At 36.4% G+C, this 22,328-nt stretch overlaps 1 protein-coding gene across 3 annotated transcripts in view; it reads right to left on the bottom strand.

The window, feature by feature from the left end:
* Positions 1-1,775: 1,775 nt before the first annotated feature.
* The window catches only part of LOC121414503 (serine/arginine repetitive matrix protein 2-like), a 37,649-nt gene continuing 17,096 nt past the window's right edge, over positions 1,776-22,328 (bottom strand). For all 3 annotated transcript variants that reach the window (XM_041607706.1, XM_041607708.1, XM_041607707.1), the window contains exons 3-13: positions 20,684-20,782; positions 20,037-20,138; positions 17,959-18,060; positions 17,294-17,392; positions 16,109-16,207; positions 13,994-14,092; positions 13,180-13,254; positions 11,902-12,045; positions 10,221-10,346; positions 8,088-8,264; positions 1,776-7,101 (exon numbers count right to left, since the gene is read on the bottom strand). In XM_041607706.1, the coding sequence (XP_041463640.1) occupies positions 4,450-7,101; positions 8,088-8,264; positions 10,221-10,346; positions 11,902-12,045; positions 13,180-13,254; positions 13,994-14,092; positions 16,109-16,207; positions 17,294-17,392; positions 17,959-18,060; positions 20,037-20,138; positions 20,684-20,782 (3,774 nt within the window). In that variant the 3' untranslated portion in view covers positions 1,776-4,449. The remainder of the gene's footprint in view (positions 7,102-8,087; positions 8,265-10,220; positions 10,347-11,901; positions 12,046-13,179; positions 13,255-13,993; positions 14,093-16,108; positions 16,208-17,293; positions 17,393-17,958; positions 18,061-20,036; positions 20,139-20,683; positions 20,783-22,328) is intronic.

The raw sequence follows: 22,328 nt of genomic DNA, 5'->3' as shown, positions 1-22,328 counted from the left end.
AAAAGAGTCTTAAAAATTATTTCATGAGGAAATCAAAAACAAACTTATGAACGTATAATAAGAATCTATACAAGGGTGTCATCGTCATCCGTAATTCTGTCTTAAGTGTTGCTTTCAAAGTTGCATGCATGGAATCTTTATCTATATTTTTCTAACAAATGTGTTATTTCTGTGAAAAAGATAATTATGTTGTGAAATATTTGACTTTGGGCTGTAAAACGTGCCTTGAACAGTATCTTCCTATCATTAAGAAACCAAAATGCAATATGTAAATAAGATTTTTTTTCTTCTCTTTTTTTTCAAGTGTTGAGTGTTGTCTATAGCACGTCTTGTTGTTACAGGCTTAATGTATATAAATTTTGTCACTTATCCTTTTTGCGACTTGTTAAATTGTCTTTTTTATTGTGACTGCGATTTTTTGAAAATCATGCACCAAGAATCAATGAAGATTTTTTTAATAATCTGACATTTTTTATCTTAAAAGATTAGATTACTGTGATGTAGAGAAGGCGTTTTCTTCGAATATTATGTTTTCTGTCTTCGATGTGGCAGATTAGCAAACCCTTTTCTGTAATTATTTGTACAAGAATATGTGAGACACACTAGCCATATTCTGGCTAATAAAAGAATATAAAACACATTTTGCAATTGTATTTGTGTATGTCATTGCAACAGTCGTGTATCTGGGGAATGAAGGGGGGGGGGGGGTAAAGACAAACAAAAAATGACTCGAAAATTGGTACTTCGCTTCTGACTCAATAAGATTTACGACTACAGTTATTTGCTAAGAGGAAGGAGAAGAAGAAGGAGGAGGAGTAAAAGGAGAAGAGGAGAGGAAGAAGAAGAAGAGAAGAAGAGGAGAAAGAAAAGGAAGAAAAAAGAGGAAGAAATCAAAAAGGAAAAAATAAAAAGAAGGGGAAGGAGAAGAAATAAGAAGGGAAGAAAAATGAAAGAGAAACACGTTGTAAATGTTCTATCACATTGATTTTTTTTACAATAAATAGTATTATCTTTCATTCCTTTGTTGGGGACCCCCTCCAAAAGAAATATATATAAATAAATAAAAATAAAGAAACGAAAATAAAAAATAAATACAAAAATATACATGTATATATTATCAAAAAAGGCCCGTTTTTTAGAAAGTACCCCGCCATTCATATCAAGCTACATGTACAGTCATTTTTCAAACTTTCCGTTCGTTTTTCATTTTTTTTCATTTCATTTATTTCATTTTCAACAAAATATAAATACAATCATAGCAAGTCAACATCGCATTCGTTTGCACCCCCCTCTATATTATTTGTTCCTTCATTTATTTTCCTTCTTTCAACCCCTTTCCTTTTCTTTCTATCCCCTCTCCCTTCTTTTCTTTAGCTTCTTTCATAATCCCCTCTTCCTTTTTTCTACCCCCTCCTCTGCGTTCTTTGCCTCATGTTTCTATTCCCCCCTTCTGTTCACCCTTTACCTTCTCTTTCTATCTTCCTTTACTCTCACCATCCACCTAAAATGTCGAAGAACGCCCCCTTCATTTCTTTTATTTGTGTTCCCTTTTACAATAAATAAGGGTTTATACAGCTCACGTATGCATCTTGTTAGGTGATCAACTAAGGCACTCCTATATTACCCAGCTTTTTAACATCAAGCGTTCTCTGCAATACCCGCATAGTACACCTCTCCTTATCATTATTTCAAGAGTAAATTGAAACATCTGAATTTAAAATGGGAAAAAAATAAGACTCCACAAGAATGTTTATGATTTGCATTTTAATAATATATCTTATGTATAAATATGTACAAAAACTGTCATAAATACAAATGACACACAAGTACAAATGATTAATAGTACTTCAAGTTTGATGAATATGAAAGATTTGAGAAATACAAATAAATATGAATACAATGCAAGTAGTTCAATATATCGCATAATGCTTGCAAACTGTAGTAAGGTATGCATAACAGTAATTTCACTGGAATATTTTGTATAGCTGAATGTATAAAATTAAACTTGAGAGTTTGAAGAAGCCTTTTGTAATGGTAATTGGAACACGAAGAGGCTATGGCCTGTATACACCTTACATCAAGGGAGAAAAATGGGAAAAGAATGATGGGATGTTGCAAAAAGAATCGTACCAGATATGAGGGGGTTATGGCTTTTTTTTATAAGATCACTAAGACTGTGAATTTTAAATTGGCAACTTGGTGAGTAGAAATTCAGAAATTGTGTATTTTTTCTGTAGTGCCTCCCCCCCCTTGCAGCAACATTTTGTTCATATTGAACACATTTTTTTTGTTTGGGGGGCTTTCCATAATTTTAGCAAATCATTTTTACCAAGTTAAATCTGGGTTTACTGAAGAAAAAAAATATGGTGCCATGGGGCCAAGATATACTGAGTCTGGGTTATTGGACAAAATTGCAAACTGAACTAGTTTAAAATAATGTTTCAAAATCAATCGAAAATTATGTTTGACAATATAAACCACAAAATATCTAATGGTCCTTGTAAAGAAGTCACTGTCAGAATTAGTTTGAAGAACATGACACTCAAAGCAAATACAACTTTCAATAACTTACATTCGTTTGTCCAATTCTGATCAAACAATCGTTCAAATATTCTCATTTTTCATATTCATTCTCATGATTGGAATTCAATATTATCTTATTGCCAAGGCTCAGGGGTTGAGAATATCTTGTAAACAAAGTCATGTAATTTAGAATGCCATTGATATAAAATTTAATGAAACAAGGTAATGGTATCTTTAGTGAATCCAATCTCATTCTCATCAACAATCGCAGTTGAATGTCTTATAAAAAACAAATAAGTGGAAAGACTATGGGGAGTACTAAAAGTAGATTATTTTTTATATAAAACACTTTAAAACTTATCACACGTCGGTATAAAAATCTTTAAAATCCTTTATAAGTTAAAAGTGAATACAGTGTTATTCAAGGTATATGATTACATTCCTATTAATTATGAAAGCATGATTTGAAAGAAGCAAGAAAGAGTTTGTTTTGATCCCATAAATTGGACCAATCTACATAAGAAGCAGTGGATGTAGTCTGCAGGTGCAGATCTTAGGTTTCATATTTTGTAATTATAATTCATTTATATCATCTAATTGTTCACTATTGGAAATAAATATAGTAGTTGCCAATTTGAGGATCAGAGGATCATTGGGATTCCTAGGAAATACTGTACTTGAGTCGTAAAATGCATAAGAATTTCATATGATTGAAAATAAATAATAGTTGATGCCAATTTGAGGATCAGGGGATCATTGAGATTCCTAGGAAGCACCGTACTTGACTCACAAGATGCATAAGAATTTCAAATGATTGCGAATATATAATAGTTGATGCCAATTTGAGGATCACAGGATCATTGAGATTCCTAGGAAGCACCGTACTGACTCATAAGAATTTCAAATAATTGAAAATAAATAATTCATTTTTGCCAATTTGAAGACCTGAGGATCATTGAGATTTACAGGAAGATCTATAAATTAATAGACTGACCTCTAAAATACTTCACATCAGAAGAATTTCATGAGACCCTATGGCCAATGCAATGTCATGCAGTAAAGGGAACTTCATTCTCAAACCGGACAGGAACAGGGCCCTGGTACACTTACAATAATAATCACTTTTATAATCAATTGTAACCCTTAGTCTATGGCACATCATGGATAAGAAGGTACAATTGATTACAAATATCGATTGTATCACTTTATGGGACTTTGATAATGTTCCCAAACTTGAGATCAATTGGATCAATCACAACCCTTCATTAGGCAAGGTCCACACCCCCACGTAAACTTAGAATGCACGGCAATGCACAAAGTGACTTTCCTCTTTCTATACGTTTCATAAACTCTCCTAATTTTTGTTGCATTAGAATTTTGGAAGCGAAGTCAATCATTTATGTTACTATGTTTCACTAACTGACATCCCCCCAATTCCATCTCCACTTGAGAAATTTATCTACATGTATGTTGGTTAGCTTTCATCTTTAATGCAGAATATACTGTAGTATGTCTCTTAAACCAAGATATGGATATGGTTTCATAATAGGAATACTGTCATGGCATACGTCCATACTCAGAAGTCCAGTATAACTTAAACCATGGTCTACTAGAATGCCAACATTATGGGAAGCCAAAATTGTGAAAATTCTGTCTGAATTATCTATTCAATTCTTAATCTCACACAGTTATGAATGTTTGGAGTTCAAAATGATCTGATAAATTTGACCTGTACCAAGAGACTTGTGCCACAATTGGCTATCCATAGTTAAACCACAAATGGCTATCCATAAATAAACCACAATTGGCTATCCATAGTTAAAAGGCAATTTTTAAACCAGAGTTCAGAATATGGGCCAGTATGTTTAGTGTAACAAAAGTACACATCAAAATGATAAAATAGATAAATGGCAACTCTGCTTCAACTCATAGAATAATCTCCCTCGTGTATTTCAATTTCTGCTCCGGGGCAGCAGTCCTATTAAAATTCTCCACAGTACTGAAGAGACTTGCACCGTTGCTTGCACCATTACTATCGAAAGGTACACCACTCCCTCTCTCCGTACTCATGGAAGGTACACTGGAAGGGTTACTGATGGTACCACTAGTTCTATTATCAATGGTGGATTTGGTGGCACCGGCACCATTTACGGTACCACCGCCGGGGTTTCTGTGTTTTACACTGAATTGACCATAACCCGCATGGTTTTCACTGCTTGACCTAGTGGAATGTGAAGAAGAAGCACCATAGGTACCACTTGTTTTGTCTTTGGTACCATTAGTACAATAGAAGTTATTGTTTGGCGCACCAAAGGTACTGTTGTTTACTGAGCTGGCATCGTTTCGGATATTACCTGAGGTTGCACGGTTGGTGAACGCTCTTGCGGTGTTTGATGCATATGAATATGAGTTTGGATTCAGAGATGTGGAAAATGAATTAGGTGCCGCGTTATTGTTTTTGTTTGCTGGAACCTCTGGGTAGTTTGTGGTACCAGCGTGTGACTGGTTGCTTCTAGTGATGGCAAACATGGCACCGTTGCTCCCGCTCCTTCCTTGAATCACAGAATAACCTGGTGGCAGAGACTGGTGGGGGGTGTGACTTCTTGACTGAGGGTGCATCTGATCCTTTGAAGAGGTAGCATTGGTGTGACTTGACATCCCACGGACAGCACTCAGAGACGGGGTTACACCAAGACGACTGGCAGCCGACTTGGAAGGTGCAGCCGAGTAACCCGAACTGTGTGTCCTAACACTGGTACTTGAATCGCTTCCACTACCAATTCTCTTCTGATCTAAAGGTGAACTAGTCCTACCACGAGGTATAGAGTTTGGATTGCTCACAGATGGGGAAGGTCCACTTTTTAAAGGAACACCATGCAACCTATTCTGATTCAAAGACTGTCCATTGGTTACATTGTTTGAGTTTGAAAGGTATGGTTGGGAAACCCTATACTTATTATCAGAGGAATCACTGTTGGTACTTCTATAAGGTGGTGGATCATTATGAGATGTTTTCATAGGCTCAGATTTGATGATCTTGAAGAGATCAGGACGCTGATTTGATGTTGAGGATCGAGGATTGTAAGTCCCCTGATAAGACTTTCCACTGTTTGGATTAATGACATTGTACTTGATTGGGGAGGGGTGTTGGTGTGATGACGCCTCTCCCGACGAAATTCCAGAGGAAGTGCTCTGAGCCTTCCCGGAGTCGGTTGGTGATGGGTTATCACTTGAAGGTTGTTCTGTACTTGGAGTTCCAACTCTATGACCATCTGATGATGACGATGCGAGGGTCGATGTTGAAAGTGGCTGAGATGCAGTAGAAGTTGGTGAGACAGGCGGGCTGAAAGGAGGCGTGTAGTTTGCTTGCGTGCGTAACTCTGTTGGTGGTGGTTGAGTACTTACTGGGAGATGGGGTCGGACTTGAGCGTGTAATGGAGGCGGAGGTCTAGCATTGACAGTGAGGGCTTGGTATGCGATCAAGTCTGCCCTTCTGGGTCCATGTGACCTTCGATCTGAAGACACACTGGACCCCTTCAAGGTATGGAGACCAGAGTCTCTGGTGGATGATGAAACATCCGTAGAACCACTAATTGATTTTGGTTTGTATGACACCGTCTCGAGGGATTGTTGAGATGTGGTATCAGATTCTGACGATTCTGATGATTCAGTATCGTCCGTTTCTTGAGATGGAAAGACAAAATCAGAGGGAAGTGAGTGTTGAGAGTCTGTGTTAGGGGAACGTTCATGGGCAGCGATGAGAGGAGGTCGGTAGGTTCCATCGACCATACTGAGAGGAGTACCACTATTGCTACTGCTTCCACTGGCATGGTCTTCATCGCTAACTGCTTGCCTGAAACTGCCACTCCTGGATGACTTTGGAATGGCACCAGACTTGGCACAGTCCTTACCTTTCGCTGTCTCAGCCTTCTTGTAACGGTGAGGGGACTGTTCGCTAGGTTGCCTCGATGATACATAGCGTTCCTCAGCATGGCTTTTCATTGCAACATGCTCCTCCTCCTCTTCATCATCACTTTCATCTTCGCTTTCTTCATCACTTTCATCATCTTCCTCTTCCAAATCACAATCACTGACATTCCCGACCGATTTCGATCTCTTCCGATGGGATAGTACCTCGCGACCGTTCAACCTGTAGAATCCTGCCCTCGGACGACTTCTCCTAGCAGCGGAAGATACACTCTCTAAGGCAGCATCATCCATGGTCCTGCTCAACTGTTCATGGAGTGGCTGAATCCTTGACTCGAACCAGTGCCTGAGTTCTTTCCTCAGGGCATCCGTGCGAGCATCGTGCTCCTCGGACCACGCCTTCCTCTCCTCAACGGCCCTTTGATCAATCCTATGTATACAGTCCGCTCTTTCGGCGGCGATGCGTTCCTTGCACAGTTGGTCCATGCACTGAGCCTGGTGTGTCATTCGCTTCTCAATATTGTTCATTCTGCTCTCAAAGCGAGCTTTAGACATGTCTATTTCGTGCAAGAGTCTCTCTTTACTTGCTTCCACCTGATTCTCAAGTTTCTTGATGTATGGCGTACAGTTGCAGTGAACCGGCATTGGAACCTGAGGAGATAAATGAAAAAGAATACTTATATATCAATTCGTAAGTTGATAATTGCCAGCTTTTAGTTGCTGGAAGTCAGTTTCCAAGGTGCTGATAGCCAGCTTCTAGGTTGCCAGTAGCCAGTTTGAAGTTGCTACTAGCCAGCTTAAAGTTGTTGATAGCCAATTTCAAGTTGCTAATAGCCAGCTTTAGATTTAAGAGAAAAGTATGCAATGCAATAAGCATTGTTCAAACTTTGCAATTGATCACACTTGTGTGTAACAAAACCCTGATTGGCTAATTTTGGCTAGCCATCAAGACATCTCAACTTGTCTACAGGTGAGCATTTCTTCCACATTTTTGTCCGACAAGTTGTCAGATGTGACACCTTTCCTTGATTCTGATTGGCTGAGTAGCACTGTAACTATGGCAACTGTTGGATAAAATGGGACTTGTCGGATGAAACGTCTGACATGTCCTTTACATGTCCTTTCATGAAACGCTATCGTGGTTTCACACTATTGCATACATCCAAATGTTAGTTTAATGCTTCTCAAAACATGTGAACAAATAAGACAATTCAATGAGGTATGTTGGAGTAACCCCCGATGTGCGAGACCATCCAGAAATCATTTATCTCCAATTTGAACTTGATATAAAAATCTGTAATGCTCTACATTTAATCCTTTAAAAATTGTGTGTTTACCATAACTGAGAGGGAAAAATTGGTTGGTCTAATGTTTTGGGGTCCTCCCCCCCTCCCCGAGTCCTCTGCTCACGATATGTTCAATAGAATTGCACGGACAATGAAAAATGTTCTACCGAGTCATTTGCTAGTACAACAAAAATGGCGTCAAATAATGAAAATTAGGGTTGGTGGGCACATCCTTTTATGGGGGGGGGGGCAAATTCGAATAAAACAATAAAAGTCTGCACTTTTGACAAGGGTCAGTATGTCTACTGCAAACAAATTATTTTATATGCCATATCAACATTTGATACTTACATGCAATATCTTTCCAGTTTTGTCCTTGAAGAGTTGGGTCCTAAAATGGGGATTCCCCTGCTCTCCGTGTGGCAGATTCCCCATTTCCCGACCGAGTTGGATTTGTTCTTGGAGTTTCTTCTCTGATTTCAAATGCTTTTTCATCTCCTCCCGCACAAAGAGGTTCTGACCTTGGTTCTGAAAAAAAGAGAGAAATGTGATAATTATCCATAGTATACACATAATCAAGGGTAGTTACTAAGAAATACATGGATGAGGTACCTTTGGAAAATGTGTAATACTTATTTCAAATGGTAAAGGTAGTGATTTTGTTTAACTGATTGCTAAGAAAGCATGAATGCTTGTAAGCAACCAGAGGACTGACGTCTTATAATTATACTTGCTTATATAGCGCTTAACACTTTCTCTGTCAGAAGTCTCTAAGCACTCTACAGTATATGCAGCATAATAACCCTGGCTTTAGCAGTGCAGCTGTTACGTGCGCTGCGTTTCAAGGAATAAATTCCTGCCAGGTACCCATTTACCTCACCTGGGTTGAGTGCAGCACATTGAGGATCAATTTCTTGCTGAATTACGCCATGGTTGGGATTCGAACCCACGACCCTCTGTTTCAGAGTCCGGAGACTAATCCACTGGGCCACAACGCTCCACGCGTCTTAAGGTCCTCTCGGAGGGACCTGGTAAAGAGGATTAATGCCTTACCAAATCACACTAGCACACCAAGTGGGAGTCTAAAGCGGGTCACCGGAAACCCTCGCTTTACCGACTGAGATATTGACTCAAAGCAAAACTGGTGATTAAAAAAATGCACAGAGTAATCTAATCCTAAAATGGACAACTCCAAGAAATAAAGCTTTTTATACATCTGACTCCAATTCTTTCCAGTTTTACTTCACTTTAAGAACTAGTCAATCTACATGTATGATGGGCTTTTACATCTTTTTATAAGAAACACAAAGTGCAGACAAACCATTTGTAGGATGGACTATGTGTATAGGGTCGGATGTACATATATATATATATATACATGTATATACCGTAACAGAACTGCACTAAAATGGACTTTGAAACAGACGGTCATGGGTTAGAATCCCACCCATGGCGTAATTTCCTTCAGCAAGAAACTGATCCACAATGTGCTGCACTCGACCCAGGTGAGGTAAATGGGTACCGGTAGGAAGTAATTCCATAAGAAGCTGTGTGCGTTCTGAACGCCTAGCTTAGCCGGGTAATATAGGAGCGCCTTGACCACCTAACAAGGTGGATATGTGCGCAATATTAATACCCTATATTATTACTATAAAATAAAAAAATTTTCACAATTAATTTGAGACAGTTCCTAATGATCTCATCTCAAAATCGGAACATAAACTTTCATCTTTAAAGCAAATACGAACCAGCAGCCTCAATAGCACCACATTGTGTCCTCAACTACTCAAATCTGGCCAGGCTCCTTACCCATAATGCAACATTCTGACCAGTATAGTCTTGTAATATAAATGATAATCACAGTAATTCACCAATCATTGCGGTCAAACTGCAGTAATCATGTCATACTGTATGTGCAAGAACGCCCTTAGCAAACCATTTTCATGCACCACATCAGTGCAGAAACGCGCGCAATGTACTTGTGCGTGCTAAGGGCGTTTTAGCACACATGCTATGCATGAAAGTGTTATTATTGTTTATTTGACCAAATCATAATACAAATATAAAATGACTTTTAAACACGGTAAAAACAAATAATACAGAATGGAGCAGTGCTACATGCTGGTCAGGGGTGATAAAAGCATAATACTGTAAATAGCTGTTGCTTGAGGCATATCACAATACAGTGTATTGTTAAGTGCGTTCTTGCCCAGACACGACAACTTCACCAAGTAGTGAAAGAAGAACTTTTACCCCTCAAAAATATTTTTTTTATACTTATATGTTTTATTAGGAAATCAATAACAAATCACAAAATTTACAAACAATTTGACCTCAAAAATATATTAGTTTCTCTACACCAATAAAATGGGCTAATATATTCTCTGTACTTTCTAAAAAGGTCAAGACTATTTATTCACAACACACAATGACCAAGAGACCAAACACAGTTTCGGTCAGTTCACTCCCTTTTTAAATCTTTACCTTGTCTCTCTTCTTCTTGGATTTCCCCTTACTGCTCCCCGATGAGTGTCTGTCTATAGGTTCCATCTCTCTCCTCCCTCGTATCCTAGCACCACCCTGACCACCGTCCATATCATCATCACCCCTCTGAAATAAAACAAATAATCACATTGATTATATTCCACATGCAAATGTTGTCACCACCTCTCTGAAATAACAAAATAATTATATATTTATATATTCCACATGTAAATGTTGTCATCACTTTTCTGAAATATAACAAATTATCATCTATATAGAGCGTTTTAGGCATACATTAAAAACACGAATTTTGGTCTGCATCAATTGCCTGTGCAATATCAGACGTATCCTTAGATTAGCCGAAATCCGAAGAATATCCCATAGGCTCCTGTACCAAATTTGCTATTGAATATGAGAGCATATTCAATAATATAGTGCGCATGCGTGAAATATACAATTCATACAACAATGCGATGCGCAGCATAAGAGCACAACAACACTCTTTTACGTCATAATGAATTACATGCAAGTTGCATGTCAACGACCAAATTTGATCTTGTGAAGTGATGATCCCATAATGTGATTAGTGGATAAGACATGTTCAATCAAATTTCTCTCTTTTTTTATTGTTAGGGGTGGAATAGATGATAATAATTATATTGGATGGCTTTATTTCATGAAATACCAGAAATATTCCACTCGTTAGGGCCAATATTCCACTCATCTGCGATTCGTGGAATATTTGCCCAAACTCCTTCAATATTTCTGGTATTCCACTCAGAGCCATCCAATACAATATAATCATTATATCATATTGATTATATTCTATTCCACATGCAAATGTTGTCATCACCTCTCTGAAAGTAAACGATGCCAGCAACACCATAGCTTACAAATTTGAAGTGATCGCCAAATATGAAGACAGCATTGTTTTGATCAATTAATAGTTCTCCAATGAGTTTTATAAAGGAAAAGTGCATACACTTCTGGGAAAAAAAGTTATTTATAACATCACTGGCTTTCCATATTTAAGATAGATTGGATCCATCATAACCATGGGCGGAAATCCCAGGGGAGACATGATATCAAATATCCCCCTACTATTTTTGGTCTTTACGATGGAGCAAAATACATCACTTTACAATGGAAATAATACATGTATTTTGGACTAAATGACCTTACATTTTGGGTAAAAACCCTTCTTTTTTCTTTTCTTTTTTTTTGCTTGTCAAATTTTCCAGGCCCTGGTCCCCCCTACCTGTGGGGACAGATTTCTGCCAATGATCATAACTCTTAGAGAGATGGGGCCCACATATTAATGAGTATCCATAAGAAGATATCTCATGATTGAGGAATGTATGTATAACACATATGGATTAAAATAATAAATCTTACTAATGCAACATTATAATCAGCTCCTATGGAAACTTTGATACCTTTAAGATTCCGATCAATGTTAGAACTAATATTATCACTGGAGTATGGATGGGGGAAGGGGGAGGCTTCAGACAGCCTCCCTCCCCCCCCCCCCCCCTTTAAAAAAGGGTTAAGTTTCACAACCAAAAAGAAAGGGAGGGAAAAGAAAGGTAAAGGGGAAGAGGTAAAATATGAAATCATCTTTTGAGATGTTGAAAAAGGTCAAAAATCCCCCATTTCGCTTTCAGAAACCCCACACACCTACCCTATCATCACTGTGTTTGCGTTTATGTTTATCATTAGGTGAGCTATCGCTATGGTGATGATGGGATGAATTTCCAAATCCATCCAGCTTGTTGTTATCCTTCTTCTTGTTCCGAGAGAAAAATGAGAGCTTTCCTTTATTCATCTGCAAATTGGTAACCAAAAAAAAGAAGAAAAAAAAACCCAGTCAATGAACGTAATAGTGATTTTGTTTTACATGCATGTAATCTTGTGATCAATATTTTGCTAAGGGTAGAAAAACTTGAAAGAATAAATTTGAGTACAAAGTGTCAAAAGCTGTTAATATACATCAATAAATTGTCACATATACTGAACAATTATGTGGAGTTGGAGGTACGCAATTTAATCACTAATTACCCATGTATTTTAAAATTGGAATATCCCCATTTGAAAAAAAAATATTCATCAAAACAATAATTTCCAAGTGGAAGGATTAGTTTGCAATGCTATTTTTGACATTTCAAATTATATCTCAGACATAAAAAAATATACTGTTGATGGGACACTGTTTCCTAAAAAAAAGGTAATGTCAAAACAGCAAATAGTGAAAATATGAAATATCTAAAAGATTCAAACATTTGTTTTCACCCAAAGGGGCTTTCTTAAATTATCCATAATTTAGGATGCAAGTAGAATATTACTGGACCACACAGGTCGTGTGGTCCAGTGGTTAGAGCATTGGAATCATAATCGCAAGGTTGTGAGTTCGAATCGCAACTCTGCCATTGTCTCCACTTTGATAAAAAAGCCTAAGAGTAATATCTGTCGTCTATAAGGTCAGCCACTATGATTGATTAACCGAGATGTAAAACATTTCCTAGGTAATTGGTTATATACCAGCTTGGCGTTTACCAGCAAAATGCTGTCCTGCTGAGTTCCTACGGGAGTTACCATAAATAGAAACAGAAACAGAAATATTCACTTGGCTTCAAAATATTTTTTGTCAAATTGTTTTATTACAATGACAGTCATATTAAAACAATAAGAAACTATCTGAACATATCAATGATGGACAAATATATATGACATTTTCAAGGACAGTTCAGAAAAAAAATGTACTTAGAATTATAACAATATCAGCAACCTCATAATTCCTATAGAGAAGCTTTCTAGGCAAAGTATGTCATGACTTAAATTTTTTTTTGAAAGCTTTTCTTTGCCATCTTCAAACTTTTATATTTAGAGATGCTAGGTTTTACCAAGGTTTTACCAGCCCATCACCAGCATGCCCTGTTATGAAGTTTTAGAATATTCTTACTCTATTTGCACCAATGAGGAAAGCCACATCACGATGGTCATTCTGCCTCGCAAGATCCAATGGAGTCTGATTGTTCTGCAGACAGAAATATTTTTTGTTAATCATTCTTTTTAATTCCGTTTATTCAATTTTTCATACATACTGTACAATTATGACAAATTATTATAATTTTGACATTTCTGATAGAATCATTATTCTTTTATTGACATGTTAATTTTGCTAACCATTAGACAACCCAGGGGCCCGTTGCAGAAAGAGTTGCAATCAATCGCAACTTTAAAATCAAGCGCAACTTGATTTTCAACCAATCAACAGAGCGCATTTGGGACTTGCGATTGATTTTTTGACTTGCGTTTAAACGCAACTCTTTCTGCAACGGGCCCCAGGTATGGTTTTATAGCAAACAAGGAGACTGAAAGCTAAGCAATTCCATAAAAAAATGAAGATTTTTGTACTTCCGACCCCAAGTTTTTTTCTATTTTCACCTCAATTCATGAACTTTCCCATTAAGAACTATTGGGGTGCTGGATTAGCAGCTGACACTCGACCCTGGTGGGTGTTTCATAAAGCTGTTCGCAAGTTAAGAGTGACTTTAACTATGACTGGTGAACCTTCTTATGCGCTAAATAATCACCAATGAATATCATTTACCACAAGGATGGATTACCAGTGGCTCTTAAGGTGATTCTTAACTTCGGAACAGTTTTATGAAAAGGCTCCCTGGTACAAATTACTATTTTGACTATTCACTGAGAACCTTCCCTTTTTTTTTGGGGGGGGGGGGAGAGGGGCTGGTCATATATACTTTTCTCACCTTGTTGCGTAACTTGACTTCACACTGTGATTCCAATAGAAGTTTAGCAATTTTCACCTTCCCAAGCCCAGCTGCAATGTGGAGTGGTGTGTTCCCCTCCTAGTCGTTCAGAAAAAACAAGTAATTTAATCGTTATTAAAAAATAACATTTCACATTTTTATTTCCTCATTCTAATTCATATATTTATTTATTATTCTTATTGATTTATCTTTTAATTTAATCTTATCTTTATTATTATCATTTTTTCTTGGGGGCAATCAAAGAAGGCCTGAAACTGGGTACATGCAGTTACTGCAATAATCATTGATACATTTTTGCCTCCAGCAAGGGAGGAGGGAGGGGTATTCTCCTACTAATGAGACCTAAATCAATCAACACAGATTAAGGTTGGAAGTATTTCCGAAACATCGGTATTGATTTTAGAATTGGAATTACTGTTTTACAGTGACAAGATTTTTGATAAGTTTTTAACCCATTAATCATGAAAGTGCACAAAATAGCCATGAAAGGCACTAGAAATGTGTGTCATTTTCCAAAAAAATTTAACTTATAAATTAGGGGTCAATCAACTTAATTAGGATGCTCCAATCAATAATTCTTGGCCTCTAAACTTTTTTGGATGTACCCTTGATCTGTTTGCTGCACTCGGCTAGTCTTTACAAAGAGTCTCCAGCAACAACTATGGAAAGCCAGCAAGGACAATATACAAAATGTATGTTTGTTCAAAAAAGTTTTTGAGAAGTATGTATACTCATTCAATTCTTGTTGTCTCGACAATTCAGAGTGGTTTGTTCCTCTTCGCTTCCAAAGAACATTGTATAAATTTCATTTGGGTAAAATTACGACAAGGACGAATTTCCAAATAGTTGGGTTTGATCAAATCAATTACAACTTTTTTACGCTTTTTACACAGGATTTTCCTAACCCCAGACTATCATTAACCCCTTACCAAAATTTAGCCCCACCCGTAGCACATGGTTATTAAAAAGGAAATTTGCATGTGGTCGCATTTCATAAGTTGGGTATGCAAAATGGTGGCGTATGAACAATTTTCCACATGGTGCCATGGATAAATTGTTGCTACTTCACAGCATCTTGACCAAATTTATTGAGTAATATCTCATTTTGAAGCTAGAACTATAGGCTAACTATATTACTATGAATTAGATCAATACAATATCAGGAACAAAAAAATAGCACATTAAGTTTGAAGTAACAGGGGTGGCGGAGCCGGTGGATGTGGAGCCGGTGGATGCAGTAAATGATAAAATATTAATTAAACCTAATTAACAACTTACTCTAATATGTAATATGACTGTTATCCTCATATTTCTGGGTGTTTTAAAGCAGGGAACAACTAAATGTCATAAAACTTTGACAATTTTGAAAATATGCAGCAATGGAATACATGTGTATGTCAGCTCTGATCCGCAACCTAATCAATTAGTAAACCGGAGAGATTTGGTTAATTATCTAATTTGTAATCTTAATTTTTAGTAAAAATGTTGCGTATCATTGCAACGAACATTTCTACCCATGATGTTGTCATTTTGCCAAGTAAATGAATACAGTAACAGGTATTTTGGGGGCAAAAATGTGAAATTAAATACTGTTAATTAATTAGTATAATTAATACGCATACAATAATAGATAATTATTCGATTTTTGGTACAGATTTAATTATTGATATTTCAAGATTATAACTGCAAAATACTAGGGTGATCCAATGTTGCATTAACTTTTGACACCATTTTATGTGCAGCAGGTCCAATTTGAGGAAAACACATTTCAAAATTCACATTTACATTGACGTCTATGTAATAATTAGCTGTTAATTAGTTATTTTAAGGAAAAATAAAGGTAATCGAGACTTCAAACTTTTTCATTATTTAGAGAATGGTAATAGCTATAACATATCCAAAAATAAAATTTTTGACCATTTTTACCCTGTTCGCGAAATTGGACCACCTTATGACATGCGACCATGTGTGTAAAAAGCATATTTGTAAGACTGGACCCTGAATGGTTCATTCAAACAATCAATGGCAAACCTTTGTGATATAGGGCCCTGGGATTTGAATCCTCTACCTAATTGTTTACGTGTAGTCCCATACCTTGTTTTTCATGTTGATGTCACACTCAGCACTTATCAGAATCCTCGCACATGTTATATGACCGTACAGGCAGGCGATATGAAGAGGTGTTTCTCCGCACTGTAACATAAAAAACAAGATATATCACTACCATCATTATCATCATCATCATCATTATCACTATTATTACTATCATCATTATCATTATTATTACTATCATCATTATCATCATCATTATCACTATTATTACTATCATCATTATCATTATTATTACTATCATCATTATCATCATCATAATGATCATCATTATTTCTATCAATATCATCATCAGCAGCAGCAGCATCATCATCACTTAAACTAAAAGCATTAATACAGTTTCGAGTGCTTATTTTACAAACATGTTACTGCATTTGTGGATACATTTACCAGCGCACGACATGGCACTGGTCCGACAAGGCAAGGTAAACTCAAGCCTGTTATTCTTAATTTTTGGAGACCAGTAAATTTTAGGTTCGGACCAGTAAAAAATGGTAGAACTGACTATCTACTGGTCCAACATGATCAGGGTGGGCCAGTAGAAAAAAAAGGTTAGTGTGGAGCCCTGCATTTACCATGTCTAACAAAACGGGAATGAAAGAAACTAAAAAAAAAATTACATCAAACACTGGATACGAATCCACCTTCGTTTGAGACTGTTCTTAGCTTGACCCTTTTCATTCAAAGAAATCTTAATTTTGAAATCATCATAATATAAGAATGTTAAACAATTAAAGAGAAATTCCAGTAGTTGCAATAAACACTGATTTCATGAGAAAGTCTGTAAAACCTGGCTTAATTGTCAGTATATCACAGAGGATCTAGATCTGGTACAGTTACATAAACTGAACTTTCTGAAATCTTGAAATCTACGCTGAAAAACGTTCACACTGAAGATCACAAACACAGATAGGCACAAGTGGGACAGTGTATTATTATTGCTGGAATAAAGACCCGACAGAAGTGACAGAATCCTCGCTTATTTTGCTTATTTCTCAGCAATTAAACAATTTCTTTCAGAATCCTTTGGCACATATTTTTTATTCATACAAACAGACACTTGGGTGGTCATTATATTAGATTCTGTAAAAAGTCATTTTGAGATCGTTACCAAAACTGGAATTTATCTTTAATCTGATCTTTGCTACAAGTGATCACTTATTTACTTACACTATTTTTGATGTTGGGATTTGAGCCTGCTTTCAAGAGTATTCTTGTGCTTTGATTGTGACCATGCTGACAGGATAAGTGGATAGCTTTCTGACCATTCTACAAATCAAAGGAGAAAAAATAAAGGAACACTAATACAAATGCTGATTGAGTACTTTGTCTTCATCAAGAGAAACAAACTTTATTGAATACATAATATTTTATCAGCCGACTTCCTAACTGATTATCTAAAACGTGGCAGAACTTGAACACTTTCAAGATGCTGATTTTCTGATGGGGTTCGCTAGCTTTCGAGCACCGCTGTATATTATTTATACATGTTTGTATACAATGTACTTATACGAGTCTGTGCATATTATAAATTCCTGTACTCTATCTCATTTATTTCTTATTTATTATTACTGATATTTGTTGTTGTTGTTTGTTAGTAGAAGGAAAAAAAAACAAGGAAGACCACAAAGTTGGTAATAATGAATGAATGAATACATAAATAAATACATAAATAAATAAATTAAATAAATAAATAAATAAGTAAATGAATAAATAAATAAATAATGAATAAATAAATTTAAATTAATAAACAAATGAACAAACAAATTAATAAATGAATAATTAAATAAATAAATAAATGCATTCATGTAGCTGTAAAATGTTGAGGTTCATACCTTATTGCTGGTGTGAATATTAGCCTTTCCAATCTTGACAAGCACATCCAACGATTGACTGAAGCCATTCATAGCACCCTCATGCACACAGGTATTGCCATTCTGAAGAGGTATAACAAAAACATATGGGTTTGTTTCATAAAGAATTGTATACAGAATTTCTATATTACATTAAACAAGTTTACTACATCAGCCTATCAAACTGAGGGATTTCAGTAGCTTTTAACTATTATTGTTAATTTGTGATCATAAAATTGATGAAATTTAGAGACCAACCACAGCTAAAACTGAAATTGATAAATGAATACATCATAAGCTACAAGGCACAGCAATGCAAGCTTTAAACATATTCACCCAGCGCCAGCTAGGTATTTTGCTATTTACAATAAAAAACAAATTAGGGGATTAGTAAAATGGATTATAATGTGCTTTAATTATCATACATCATACTGCATCAGGAGGGTTGTGATGACTGAGATTTTTAAGCAGAAAACAATATTTTCTTGATTTTGATTTTTTTTACAGTTTTTACAAGAAAATTACAATTAACCAATTTTTGTAATTTGTTTGTGTGGCTCTTATATGACAAAGATTGCTATACAGAAAATAATATTAGCACATACTTTAGATTTATTCTCCTCAACAGAATATTAAAAGAATGCTTGTTAAATGCTACATGATTACAAAACAATGGATTCCATTAAGTATGAAATAAGAGCATTTCCTTTCAAAAGTACATGTAGTGTAATTAGCCGACCCACTAGTCTTTGATCAGGCCTGAATTTTGTCATATTTACACAAGACCATTTTTTTCCTTCTAAATATGGTACATTTCTATCGAGTACATAAAAAATTAAAAGGGCACGAAGCTATCAAAAGCCTATGAGATGAGCATTAATCCAAACAATATAGGCTGTGGCCTTGAATTGATACCCTTGAACCCTCAATGTTTCCACACCTGAAATGTGTCTGCTTTGCAAGACTAAGCATCGACCTTCGACCCCCAGCTAGAGTTCTCACCTCCACCTTTGGTACACCATGGACCTACTATCATTTGAGGTTGCTCCCACAATAGCCCCGATTCAACACCTCTGACACCCAATATCGGGACAACAGTGGGTTAAACCAACAGTGCATGAAAGTTGGTTAAAAAGATTTGCTTGATTTTGTAAGGACGGATCAATCACATTTAGATTAAAGAAGGAATTTCACAGCCCCCCTCGAGGGTTTCATATTCCTTTCGTTAAGAATAAAAGTAAATGGGGAAATAATTCAATAGAAAAATTATGCGAGTCAATAGAGATGTTTGTGCATCGTAAGTAAAGAAAACCACTTCCAGTTCTCAGGAGGGGGGGGGGAGCTGTGTCAACATCTTTTCAAAGGTTCCTCTTCGCTTTGGAATGCAACATTTGCGGGTTCCATAAAGGATATGTTGGTTTTTATAAAAACTGAAATATTTGACCGCATAAAGAGCCATAATGTGATTGAAAGAGTCAGCAATTTACCCCTAAAGTACATCTCCCTATATTAAAAACCCCTATCTTATCATCAAATCTGATCAACAATATGTCTTCCTACTACAAACTGTAACAGTTTTCTGTCCATAAAGCTTTAATCGAGCATGATTGAATTGCCTTGCGCAGTAATGAACACATTCAAAAAGTTAATTACTGCATTTCTGGCTATTTTCAAGCATTGCAATTTCATTGAATTTAAGGCACTTATAAAATACTACCTTAATAAAGGTGAAAATCGGATAAGTTCCTTTTTTCTTTTTCAAATATATCTTTAAAAAATAGCTCATAAAGTTGTCAGTTATATATTTGATGTCAGTCCTTCCTGAATGAAATTTTTTTGGGTTAGTTTGTCTGACTGGTTGATAGTAGAAACAGTAATAATAGCCAAAATGATCATGTAACTCCAGTTTTGATAAGCCAAATGTTGCAAGTTTAGCAATAAATCCCAACTTTGGCATAAAGGAGCCATACTGCCATTCTAAAAACAGTAAAAATTGAACCCACTAAGGATTACCAGTTAAAAGAAAAGGTAATCACTGGTTATTTGATGATAACACTTACTGCATCTTGCCCGTCCACGTCGCAACCCTCGCTGATTAGCGCCCTCACAGCTTCGACATGTCCATCTGGTGCTATCGCTTTGTGCAATGCTGTACAGCCATACTGAAGATAACATAAAAATAATGCAATATGAACACTAACAGATTCTGATAAATTTGGTAAATGGTAGATGGTGACTTTTCTTTACCTGATTGCTAAGAAAGCAAAAATGCTTTAAAGCAAGCAACCAGAGGACTGACAGCTTAAGGTCATCTCTGTGGTACCTGATGAAGAAAAATGTCCTACCAAAGGGCACTAGCCTATCAAGTGGGAATCGAACCGAGGTCACTGGAATCCGAATCCCTGTTCTACCGACTTGAGCTTTCATACCTCCTCTTCGTTATCAATGAAAATAGTCAAAGACTCTTGTTAATGATAGAGATATTGGCTTCATGTAAAATATGTCTTTTTTTTTACAATACTCACCTTTAAAGATTATTTGAGTATGTAAAAAAGCATGTCCCATCAAACATAGCAACACATCACTAATGATGTCTTAAAAACCTTTTCTTTTTATACATGTACCTGTATATTGTGTGTACATAGAATAAAATGTTGACCTTGCCAACAATTTTCTATGCAAATGTGCAATGGAAATGTTCACTTACTGTATCGACTTTATCAAGCTCGCATCCCTTTGCAATGCAGACTCTGATAGCCTTGACTTGGCCATAGTGGGCTGCATAGTGGAGAGCTGTCCTCCCATACTGGATAGGGATGGAAAGAATAGAGAGAGAGTGGAAAAGGAGAGGGAGATAAAGAAGATGAAAGACAAAAAGATGAAAAAAAAATTGTAGATAGACAAAAAGAGGAAGGAGAGATGGATGTCACTCATTGTGATTGTTACTACGTAAACAAATCATATTATAAGTCACAAAGTCCTTAGAAATAAGTTTGGTAATAAAAAAAAAGAGCTACATACATGTATATGTATATACATGTACATCAAATTGATTATGTATGTATGTACATTATGTGCTTTCAATTATTAATTCAATAAAAGTGAATAGGATAAGCGCACAATTACCTTTTCACTTTTTCAATATGCGGGTAAACTACAGCAGAATATAGGCCTATTAAGAAAATACTACAGAATTTAATCTTATCAAAGAGATACAGATTTTATTGATTATGATGTTGTATTTTTCAAAACAATGAATCTTGGCTGGATAGACATCCTGATGAAACATTTGTGAAATCAAATAAACAACATACATGTACATGTATAGCAAAATGTCAGCATGTCAATGTCAGCATTTCAAGGATACTCCCCTTTGAGTAGGTGATGTGAATTCCCTAGAGCAAGTCTTTCAAACAAACTATCTTGTTTCCATGACAACCATGGTAACATAATACTGTTGTATGCTCACAATCACATTAGCTCCATGACCTTGAGACCATTAAACAAGACCTCTTGCTGACTGGATTTCCATAAACAATGTTGTGCAAACAGCTGATGAATAGCTTCCCACTTTATACAACTGTACATGTACCCCCTCCTCTTTGAGCCAAAACTTTGAACAATGCCCCCCCCCCAGCCCCGAACATGAATGACCCATCTTTCAGAGGTTTCAAGTTTGGATTGCTATCCGGGGGGGGGGGGGGCCACTTACATTGACGAGTGGATACTATGTGCGACCAAAAATACACGTAAAAAGGAAGTCTTTTTCAAGATGGGGCACGTTACGTACGTAACGTGATAAGGGTGTCAAAAACACAAAAATAATGAAAAAAGGGTATCTATTTCGCTGGGACAATTAGTGTTTAGGGTCGAATTTGCGGGGATGATAAAACAAAATTAAAATGTTTTATAAAGGATGTCCTTTGTGCCCCAACACTTCGTGTTTAGAGTCCGATTTGTGCGAGGTGTATAATAATAAGGTGGGGTCGTACTAAACCAAATAAGGTAAAGCCGACGACCGAAGAACTCGTAACAATAAAACATTCCTGTACTTGTTTAGGGGTTCATTTCAGGGAATATTTGCCAAGATTATCGTTTTGTTTCCAATACTTGTTAAGGGTAGGGTTTGACACCCCAATACTTGTTAAGGGGTGCATTTTCAGAAAATGGAAATTACGTGTTTAGAGTGCTTTTCGAGACCCCATGGTCGCGCATGGTATCCACACATGAATGGAAGTGGCCCCCCCCCCGGGATTGTTATAAGATAATATAGGATAATTGCCCCCGTATTCACATGAGAAACTTTAATTTTATCTTGTGTTTTGCTTGTAATAAAAAAAACAATTTTCAGA

This window comes from Lytechinus variegatus, chromosome 4 (assembly GCF_018143015.1).
Source record: "Lytechinus variegatus isolate NC3 chromosome 4, Lvar_3.0, whole genome shotgun sequence".
NCBI lineage: Eukaryota > Metazoa > Echinodermata > Echinoidea > Temnopleuroida > Toxopneustidae > Lytechinus > Lytechinus variegatus.
The sequence above is the reverse complement of the archived record's forward strand: the minus strand, read 5'-3'. Positions and strand labels throughout refer to the sequence as shown.